Source organism: Myotis brandtii, unplaced genomic scaffold, assembly GCF_000412655.1.
Source record: "Myotis brandtii unplaced genomic scaffold, ASM41265v1 scaffold4, whole genome shotgun sequence".
Lineage (NCBI taxonomy): Eukaryota > Metazoa > Chordata > Mammalia > Chiroptera > Vespertilionidae > Myotis > Myotis brandtii.
In genome coordinates, this window is record NW_005365371.1 from 2,014,255 (window position 1) to 2,025,273 (window position 11,019).

General features: G+C 56.6%; 1 protein-coding gene across 1 annotated transcript in view; it reads right to left on the bottom strand.

Annotated features, from left to right (window-relative positions):
* Positions 1-235: 235 nt before the first annotated feature.
* ITGB5 (integrin, beta 5) overlaps positions 236-11,019 on the bottom strand; it is a 122,308-nt gene continuing 111,524 nt past the window's right edge. The window contains exons 13-16 of the mRNA XM_005873124.2: positions 6,791-6,894; positions 3,069-3,188; positions 1,657-1,823; positions 236-975 (exon numbers count right to left, since the gene is read on the bottom strand). Coding sequence (XP_005873186.2) covers positions 880-975; positions 1,657-1,823; positions 3,069-3,188; positions 6,791-6,894 — 487 coding nt within the window. The 3' untranslated portion in view covers positions 236-879. The remainder of the gene's footprint in view (positions 976-1,656; positions 1,824-3,068; positions 3,189-6,790; positions 6,895-11,019) is intronic.

Below are 11,019 nucleotides of genomic sequence, written 5' to 3' on the forward strand. Positions count from 1 at the left end.
AAAATCTGGGAGGGTCAAAGAGCACCTGCTCGGCCCTCCTGGGGCACCCTGGCGGCACCTGAGCCCCCACCCTGGCTGCTGTGTTTGAAGAGGCCAGTCTGGAGCTCGGGGCTGGCCTGTGAGGCCCCGGAGGGAAGTGTGTGGCCATCTCAGTCCCCACTGAGGCGCCATTCAAGGCCACTTCGGAAAGGGACACGCACACACGTCGTAGAGAGCAGCAGGCAAACACAAAACATTTTGGTTTTAATCTTTACTTTCAATCCCAAGCAATCTCTTTCCTTTTCGTTACAAAAGTACTAAACAAACACGGACAGAAGAGGGAAGCTGACATTTGCCAACGCTGTGCCTTCAGCAGGCGTCTCCATAATTCCATCACCAACACCCATGTGCATAGACATCAGGCAGACAATTCTCAGGAATCACCACTACACCATAAATGCACGACCTTTTTATTTCATATAAAAATGATCAACACGCAAAAAGCCAGACCACCCGTCGATGTGATGCACGCCGACACTCCCAGGAGCCTTCTGCTCCGGCCAGACTGGAGCCTGGCCCTCCTGGGAGGGAGGGGCAGCCCAGCATCTCGGCAGCCCATGGACAGGACAAGCGGGATGTGGCGGGGAAGGCCAAGAGCGCCAAGCTCCCCTGCTCCTTCCCAGGCACGGAGGGTGGCGCCTGGCATGGCTGTGGTCCAGCAGCCTGTGGCACGGCGGGCTGGGAGCCTGCCTGCGCCGGCAATGGGCTCCTCTCCCAGGCTCACCGCTCAGTCTCTGCTTGTCTATCGTGGGAGCCGTGATCGAGTCCAGCAGCTGCCCAAAGCGTGTCAGTCTCTGACTTCACCAGACGCCCCTCCAGCCCTCGAAGGAGGAGCAGCCGTCAGTCCACGGCGCCGTTGTAGGATCTGTTGAATTTGTTGAAGGTGAAATCCACGGCGTGTGTGGAGATGGGCTTTCTGTACAGAGGGTTTGAAGCCTGCGGAACATGGAAGGCAGGGGACACGTGTTAGTCCGGGGAGGACACGCATCTGTGGCTGCCACCGCACTAATCGATGCGTTCCCATCCACTCCATCCACACTCGGGGCTGGAGGCCCTTCCCTGGCCGGTCACCCAGGAGGGCAGCAGGCAGAGCACACAGGCGGAGAGTCTGGTGTGCAGGAACCAGCTGCCTCTGACTCGCCTGCCCCGGGCACGTCCCTCCCTTCTGAGCTCTCGCTTTCCACCTCTGCAGTGAGGGCTGGGAGCTGGTCTCTGAAGCTCCTTCCACTTGAACAGAAACTAACTGGGGATTCAGGCGAGGAACTCCCTTACTCGGCTCAGTCCTTCAGGAACGTGCAGTTTGCTTGCGGAGACAAGGCTTATGCAGATGGATCCTGAAATACAGACCTGGGTCTGTCGTCTCCCTAAGACCCTCCAGACTCTTTCTGGGGAGGTCCTGCGAGCACCTCTGCCCCCCGAGTCTCCCCACTTGGTGCGGGGCCCTCTGTGCTCCTGGGCCATGCACTTCTCTCCGTCCAGAGGTGGGCGCACGCCTTTCAGGTTCTGTTCTTTGTTTTGAATGCCCAAGATGTTAGTGGGCCTTTACCACTTGCTTGAACTCAACCAGACCTCTAAACTTGGCATTTTTTTCCTACTTCCCACTTCCCAACGGCTTACCATTTCATAGCGGGCCCTGGATCGCTCGCTCTGGAACTTTGCAAACTCTCTGCGGTCGTGGATGGTGACAAGCAGCTTCCAGATGCCCAGGAGCACGAACCCAATCAGGAGGATACTGCCGACCACGATCAGGAGGATGGTGGTGACGTTGGGGGCCGTTCCACACTCTGGGTGGGACCAGGAGGTCTGGTGAGCACAGGCACCACCATGGTGCGCCCCTCCTGCCCCGGCCTCAGGGGATCTGAGTGAAAGGCACCTGTCTCTCCCTCACCCCTCCCTCCTCCTCTTAAGAGCCTCTCGCTGCCCTGGCAGACGTGGGTGGGCAGGCAGGTTTCTTCCATGCACATTCGGTGAAAGAGGGGCCACACAGCAAGTCTAGGTGAGAACCCTGGGGGCTGCTCCACTTCCTCCCACGTGCCCTGTACACGGCTGCCTCCCCCAGCTCGCAGCACCCTGCTCCAGCCTGGCCCAGGCCCCGTGCAGGACGCCGGGCCCCGCCTCCACTTCCTGTAAATGGTTTCAGGGGCAGCCTGGGCAGGCAGGAGGTTTCGTGAGCCATTTCCACGAGGGCTGGGCTGGGCTGGGCCGGGGCCAGCCAACATTTGTAAGCCCTTAGTGTGGTGCCCTCTGGAGCAGATGTGCTTATTTTCAAAGAACCGCAAAGACGGCGCTTGGAAGCAGCCTCGTTCTCACAGGCACGCATCTGGGCTGCCACCACACTAGCCGGGAAGGCGCATCGTGCGGTGTGGCCCAGTTTGGACAAACAGTTTGCGATGCTGTGAATTAAAGAGAGCACATCTTTCCCTGCTCCCTCCACCCCGCCAGAGAAGAACAAAAGGGGTCATACTAGGAACCCTAATTGCTCCAAGGCAAGAGGCCACGGCCCCCTGGCACCAGGCACTCTGTTTGGATTAAAGCTGAGCCTCCTCAGTGGCCCCGAGGCCCAGCAGCCCACAGGAATGTTTAACCCAGCCTCCCTCTGCCTTGGACGCTGCGTTGGGCGGTGCGGCGGCCCGGCCAGGGCTGAGCCTACCCAGATGCTCCCGGCACAGCGCTGGCCTGCTCAGCCCTCATTGTCCAGAGAGACCTGCGAGCTCCCTGCAGAGCCCAGGAGCCCCCACCACAGACGCTCAGCCCTGCAGGTTAAGTGTGTTCCGGGCTTCCTCTCCCCTCCGAGACGGGACACTCCCCCTATCCTCCAACGCCCATGCCCTCCAAGCTACGCCCCAGCAATGGGTCCCAGATATGCAACCATCTTCCTTCTAAACTCTAGGAGGCAGGCAGGTGTGGCCACGGAGTCCGATCTTTACAAGGATTGTCGGCCTCCTCTCTCTCGAGGTTGGAAAGGGCGGTGAGGAGTGATGGGCGGCATGCCCAGAGCAGGGGTGGTGTCCGGACCAGCCCTCACCCACCTGGCTCCCTGAGGACCGTCAGGTTGGACTTCCCGCTGGGCAGCTCTGCGTAGGTGAACAGCATGACACAATCCTTGGCAGTTTTGTAGAAGCAAAGCACGGCTTCCTGGTCATCTTTCCCTGCAAGAAAAAGGCAGGAACGTCCTGAGTGTCTCTGAGCAACCCAGAACCACCGACCACCGACCGACCGGCGAGGAGCCTACCACCTCGCAGGAGACAGGGGCGCAGACGAGCTTAAAGGGAGGCTGGGCCTTTAAAAGCGAACTCAGCCGATCCCCAAGCAGTCAGCGTCCCCCAACTTCCTAGAGGGACGAGGGCTGCAGGAACTACAATGACTGACTGACTCAGTGCGTACCCATCCCATGCCAGCAGACACCATTGAACCCCATTGGTGATGAGGATCGGGGATTGCAATTATCCCCCACGAATGAGGAATTCCCAGTAAGTGCGGGTCATACGCGTGTGTTAAGGCCCTTTAAAAAACAAAAAAAACAAAAACGAGCTCAGGTTTCTCCCATCAAGAATGCAGGCCCAGGCGCTGAGTTTCGTTTGCTTTAGGGACATGAATTCCCTCAGATGCAAGGGATCCCTGTGGAAAACAAGAGGATCTTCAACCTCTGACGGGTTTGCTGGGGTGAAGGGCAATGGGAGGGGGCATGGATGCTGGGGCGGGACTGGCCCGTGGAATTGGCTGTGGACGTTAAAGGGACAGAGAAAAAGAGCCCTCTGGTGCCCTGGAGGCCCGAGTGAGAGTTCACTGCGGTCCACAGGCTGAGCGCTGGCTCGAGGCCAAGCCTCAGAAGCTCTCTCTTGGGATGTAAAGCCCGAAAGACCACAAGGTGATGAGGACGTTGGGAGAAAGGCTGATACCCACAGTGCTGCCTGCACGCCAAGCAGAGCCTGGACGCTGACTGGCCTCCCTCCTCTGTGGTAACAAGCCCCTTCCTCTAGCTGCCTCAGTCCTCCCTGTGCCCGCAGTCTCCCAAGGTTAAGGGTCACAGTCCCCATCGGGCATGACCTGCATCCCCGGGCTTTCTCGGAAGGGAAGGCTTGAGGCTGTGCCTGGGAGGGAAAGGGACTGTGGTGAGAGTTAGCGGGAGGTGAGTGCCAGGAAGGGGTGGTCGGCCTGAATGACGGTGCAGGCTCCTGTTACGTGAAATGCTCTTCGGCTCTGGCCTTTGTAACCCTGCTGAACAAAGGACTTTCAACCTGGAACAGATACAGTAGTGTGGTTTTCAGACACGGAGGCCTGGACCTTTCCCCTCTGCCCCCAGTCATCGCCTGGTCTGCGTGACTATGAGTGAGTGAGTGTGAGTGTGTGTGAGTGTGTGTGTGCGCCCCCAAGTCATCACCTGGTCTGCGTGAGTGAGTGTGTGTGTGTGTGTGTGTGTGTGTGTGTATGGAAAAAGCCAGGGAGGAGGACGGGGCAGCATAACGAGTGGGTTCAAACAGAAACCCGCTCTGTGAAGCGACCGCTGCATCTCCCAGGGCAGACCAGGAGGCAGCTGTGGAGGGTCGACGCACTGCGCCACGGGAACCAGTTCGTGGCCAGCGGCGGGCACTGTCTCATCTTTCTAACTGCGTGCGTCTAGTTAGGGGGCAACTGCCCCAGATCTGCAGGCAGAACCTGCTGTTCGGCCTTAAGTTTCAAGACAGAAATAGGGGCAGGAAAATGGGCATGGAAGATGGGACTCTAAGCTCCCACTGCCCCCGGGTGTCGCACAAGCCCTGGCATACAGTCGGTGCTCAGTGAATGCTGGCTGCATACATGACTCAACAGGAGCCATGATCTGGCCAGAGGCATCAGTCAGGGTGAGAGAGGCAGGAGCAGGAAGTCCACAAAGAAGGCCAGGCAGGGCCAGGCCGACAGGCAGCTGGGCTGGGAGTCCGCGGCAGCTGAGGTCACACAGAGGGCAAGGCTGCCGGCCAGGGGGCCTCAGATGCAGGGTCCCTTCCGAGGTGCACAGCCTTTCCCCACCTTTTAACCATTTTTAAAGTGTACAGCTCAGTCGTTTTGTAATGTTCACAACGTGTGTGACCTGCCCACTATCTAATTTCAGGATGTTTCTGTCACTCCAGAGAGAAAGCCCATACGTGTAGACTGTCACAGGCCCAATCCCTTTCCTCCCCAGTTCCTGGCAGCTACTAGCCTACTCCCGGTCGCTCTGCTTTTGTCTATTTGGGGCCTGTCATATAACTGGAATCCTATAACCTCCATCCTTTGCTGCCTGGCTTTGCATAATATTTTCAAGGTTCTCCCATGCTGCAGCGCGTACTGACACTTCATTCCTTTTTATGGAGGAATAATATTCATTATATAAATGCACCACATTTTACTTTCCATTCCTTAGTTCATGTACATTTGGGTTGTTTCCAGTTTCTGACTGCCATGGATAATGCTGCTGTGAACACTCAGGCACGAGATTTTGTGTTAACCTCTGTTTTCAATTTTCTTGTGTATATGCCTGGAAGCAGAATTGATAGATCGTATGGTGACTTTGTTTAATTTGGGGGGAAACTGCTAAATTGTTTCCAAAGTGGCTGCATCGTTTGTATTCCCGCCAGCAGTGCAGTAGGGTTCCAACACAGGGTCACCGCGACTGGGTGTAGTAAACAGAATGTTCTGGAACTGTTCCAAACACAGTTCCATGCTTACAGGGCTGACATGTGCTTTGCATCTCTTACCCTTAGAACTCCTCAGCCTGGACGGCGATGACTGTACTAGAAGAGATATGGATGCAGCCCCAAGAGGGTAAGAGGCAAACACCCGTGTCCCTCTGTCTGAGCCTCCCGTGGGCTCCAGGTCAGCAATGGACTCGCAGCTGTTTGTCCAGAGGTAAAGGCAGAGGGATGGAGGGAAGGTGTCCAACTGGAGTGGCCAGAGGGAGAAGAGCCTTAAAACGTGAGCCGCTGGGCAAGGCAACAGGACACGGAATGGGCAAGAGGCGCAGAGACGGCAGAAGAGCCAGGGCATCTCTCAATTCTGGTTCAGTCGGACCGAGGAGAGCTCTGCCCCCTCCGCCTGCAGCATCTGAGAGCTGCGCTGGGCAAAGGCCAATGGGGCAGAGACTGTTCCCCAAGAGCAGATTCCGTTTCCTAGGCACACAGCTGACTCCATTTCCCAGCCGCCCTTGCAGGTAAATGGGGATGGACGTCATGTGCACCACTTCCAGGCCCAGCCTGTATGCACCTCCCACGTGACCCTTCACTCTGCCTTTCCCCCTTGGCCAGCTACACGAAGAGGCGTCTGAGGACCACGAGGAGGGAGGAACCTGGGCACGGAGAGGGCCTGCATTCCTGAATGACCACAGGGAAGGCTTGTCACCAGAGCACCTCCTCCAGCCTTTCAGCGAGTGATAAACTGACTTAGGTTTTGTTAAGTTGTCGAGGTTCGAGGTTTGTTTGTTACAGCATCTAACATTACTTATTCCGGTGCACTACCTTCTCAGGAGGCCTGGGGGGAGACTGGGTTCCAGTGATGGGACAGACTTATGAACAGGGAGGTCTTCTACTCTAGAGAGTCTGGACCCTAGACCCCAGCTCGGGTTCCCCACGTCCTCTTGGGGAGCAGCAGTCATGCCAAGGACACTGAGGCCATGCTTCCTAACTCAGGGCTGAAACCACCCTCCTCCCTGGCAAGCAGCCGTGGAGATCATCCCACAGGGGGGAAGGTCTCTGTGAGTCTGTAAGACCCAAGACGGGGCAGCTGCCCATCCACTCACCGATGGCGTCCACCCATGTGATCACCTCATCCTTGCACAGGTTTTGGCAGGTCTGGTTGTCAGCTGGGCTCCCTGAGTGAAGCAACAAGCACTCGACACAATCTCTTTGGAAAAGAGGCAATACACGTGGGTGTTAGATGCTGGGTAGTGGCTCCACACAGGTAATGAGCTCCCAACAAGGCCAGCCCAGCCCTCCTGCGCCCGAAGGCCAGAATTCCTGCCTGTCTTCCGGTGTTTGGCTTCAGGGGATGTTCTGCTCTGCCCCTCTCGTGTGTGTGTGTGTGTGTGTGTGTGTGTGTGTGTGTGTGTGTGTGATGCTGGGACAGGGAAGCCCCAGGGTCCTTGGAGGAACCAATCGGAGTGCAGAGCCCCGTCTGGACATGTCCAGCTGTAGGCTAGAGACCTTTCAGATTCTGATAAACACCTGACTGAGGAGTCTGCTCCAGCAAGAAGTCCTGGCTGAGTAGCTCAGTTGGTTAGAGCCTGGTCCTGATAGGCCACAGTTGTGGGTTCGATCCCCAGTCAGGGCACATAACAAGGAGCAGCCAATGAATGCATGCATAAGGAGAACAACAAATTGAGGTCTTTCTTTCTCTCTCAAATCAATAAAAACATTTTTTTTTTTTAGTTTCCAAATGATAAAAACCTGTGATCCCAGCCTTGAGGAGGGGTCCTCACACACCCTGGCCAGTGCTTGATGACTCCACGTTGCCCAACTCCCAGGATGACCCCCACCCCCTGGGCACCGCCTGGGGCAGGGCTCTCAACCCTCCTGCACATTAGACTCCCCAGGGGGGCTCTAAAGACAAGCACCCCTGCCTGGGTGACCCCCCACCCCCATGGAGTCACATCTCTGGGGCAGAGCCCGGGCCTCTGGGATTCGGATGAACAGTGAGGGCTAGAACCACTGTCCTGGAAACCCTCAGGCCCTCGCCCCTTCCCTCCCAACGGAGCTCGCCTGGCAGGCTCCCTACGGCCCTGCTGTCCACGCACCTGTTAGCTGAGCTACACTCAACTCTGATAGAGGCCACAGGGGGCAGCCCCCCAGGGAACCCACATTTCAACAGGGCCTTCTGGAGAAAATGGGTGAGAAGCCCCTCTCCTCCCACCGCAGGCTGACAGTTTAAATCAGGTATTGTGTGAAATGCTTAATTAAAATGGTCAATTAATAACTCATATTTACACTTTCGATAGTCAAAACCCAACTCCAGAAATTCCCCTTCCACCTTCAGTTCCATGAGGGAGAACAGGACGAGGATGCCCGGCCAGGGAGCTAGGGTCTGACTTAGGGCCTGGGAATGGGGCCCACACACGGGACAGGACGGTGAGAACTCCACCCCCGGGAGGAGTGGGCTGAGCAAAACAACCAGCCGGCTGAGCTTTCAGGGACTCCGTGAAGCAAGGAGGTGAGACCCCCCAAAACAGGGGCTCCCTCAGGAAACGAGGCGTGCAGGGTGGCCTCACAGAGCCACAGCCACACTGGGCGCTGCCCGCTTCCCCACAGGCTGCGGGGAACCGAGGGCTGTGCATCTGGAAAGTCTCCAGCAAATCACGGAGGATGTACAACCACCGGGTATCGCCCTTATCATCGTCCGCCTTTGAATTCCTCGAGATTAAGAGGCCAGTGACTGCATTTCCAGGGCAGACGCTGGGGACTGGGACACAGACCTGGAAGGGAGCTCGAGAGCTTTCTCTCCCCACCCCCACCCCCACCTAGTTTATAGATGAGGCTGTGAGGCCAGAGAGAAGCCAGGGCAGCTGGGTCCAGACAACCCTCCTCAAGTCCCAACTCCACTTTCTTCTGCTCATTAAGGAGGCAAGAGAGTAGATCATGAAGAGAAAGTGGGTAAGATTCTCTCACGAGGGTTCTCACAGCTCAAGAGTTCAACTATCCCAGATTGGGCATAACCTCTCCCCCTCCCCCCCCACTCCTCCTCTCCCCACCGCCCATCCTCCCTCCGGCCTGGGCTGACTTCATGGAAACATTCGGGAGTTACAAACAGGCTGGTGACATTCCCATTTCCCCCCGAGGCCAGCGCTCCAGAGCCAGGCATGGGAGACTGGCAGCCGTCCAGAAAGGCGCAGCTCCCGCTCTGCTCATTCGCACTGACCCAGCTCCCTGCCCCCACTCCAGCCTCGGGGTTAGCACCAGGAAAAGAAGGGAGCTGCTTCAGCCTGGGCCTCGACCTGGGCTGGGACTCACTGCCCCTTCCCCGCATCCCCTGTGGTCACTAAGCCACAGGGCAGCTTCCAGGACACATTCCCTCATTCTCCACGCAGACATGCAGACATGTCAGTCTAACTTATGTGGCTCCTGTACTGGGTTGACACTTGGGGTGTATGGTAGTCACATATTAAAGTAACTGGTCTGTTAAACAAACAGGTTGCTGAGGGAGACTTTGCACAGCATCTGTTCATGGAGATCGGCTGAGGCTGAGTGTGAACTCACCCAAGGTGAAGGGTGTGTGCTTAGTTCTAGAAAGTGGAGGTCCGCTGCTCTGAAACCCTGGGGGTGGGGTGGGGGGGAAGGGCATCGGCATTCATGCGATGCTCTCAGCAGAGTAACAAGTAGAAAAGCAAGCTGACATAATCCCTATCAAGGGGACTTTTCTTTTTTTTTTTCTTTTTAAGTTGCAACTATGCCATGAAAGAGAGAGAAGGCCCATGGGGCCCAGAGACGAGTAAGAAGGCTCCCTTACGGCATCTCTTTGCTCTCCTTGCGCCTTCGGTATTGCGTAATGGGTAATCAATGATCAAGTGTGTGTCTTCTAGGACATGAGTGCTTCGAACATTTAGACCAAGGGTTGTTTCCCCTTGGGATTCTGTAACTGACCCAAGCCGATCGCACAGCGCCTTGCTGATCCTGAGGAAGGGAAGAAGTGGGCTTGGTCTACTTGTATTGATTCCACGTGCACATCAAAGATGCTATTTTAGCTCATGTTGTCCTAGCGTGGCCCTGCCCCCCACATGTGCCCCAAGGATTGGGAACATACACTCAAAGGGTTTTCTGCTGGTGGGGTCGGCGGGGGCACCGCCCTCCAACACAAAGTGTGCATCATGGCTGTGAGTCCACGCCCCGGTGGCCACTGCTTTTCGGGCTCCAGATCCAGGACCCTGCCCTCAGCCTGGGGTGTTCCCCTTGAATTTCTATAGTTTTTCCACTCTTAGCAGGTCTAACGTGGGCCTGTTGTCCTCCTCCCTTCCTCTCCCCAGCTCCCCACCAGTTACACAGAAATAAAAGCTGGCCCTGTCGATCTTGTCTCTCGCTCCGCAGCCAGCTCCCAATGACCCACGCCTGGACTGTTGGTGGCAAGCGTCCAACCAGGGGTCCTGCCACCCAGAACGTGGCTGCGCGCGGACTACCAGCAGTCAGGGCAGGTTCGGGGAGCGTGAACTCATTTCATTATCAGCCTGAGCCAGACGTTTGGGGGGGAAATCTGCCAAAAGAAAATTGCACACGTGCGTTCCCCAGAAATGCCGTCTGTGTTATTATTTGTTTCGGACTCTCTGTGCCTCGGCTCCGCACTCTGCTGGCCCCTTAGCACGGTGATGACACAGCTCTTTCTCCAGTAAAATGCCAGAGGAGCCGCCACTCCTGCTTTCCTGGCGGCGGAACTCCTTGGTTGCTCGAACGCCCTCTCACTGGCAGTGTGCAGGGCAGAGCGTGGGAGGTCAGCCCGGGAATGTGACCCGCAGCCCCGTCAGGGAAGGCCCGGTGCCCGGGCTGCACAATCTGCACATTCATCAGCCGCACGGAGCCAGCGTGCCGGTATCTGCACACATGGAGCAGCCGATGCAGCCGCCACGGCAGTCCGTGTTGGCATGCCTGATCGAGGCCGGCGCCCTCCTACCCCCTTTGCCTCCGACTGTGTTTGTTTCAAGCAGCATCTCCCACGCTGTGCCCTGTGAAACACTGTTTGGGGGAGGTTAAACTGGGGGAGGGAGTCACGTGCATTTCAAGGCAAGATGCACACGGGACCCCCTTCTGGGATGCTCAGAGCACACTAAAGGCCCTGAGATGTTATTCTGGCATCAACACCAGTTTAATTTCATTTAACTCAGGAAGCTTGTCATTTCTAAATGTGTTTAGCCAATAGAATAGCAGTCTTGGTTTTTTCCGTTTTTGTTATTTTCTTATAAAATCCCCACGGAACCAGAATCTCCAAGATGCTATTTTAGCTCATGTTAGTAAGAGTTTCGCTCCCCAGCAAGGCTGGGAGGGCGGAGCT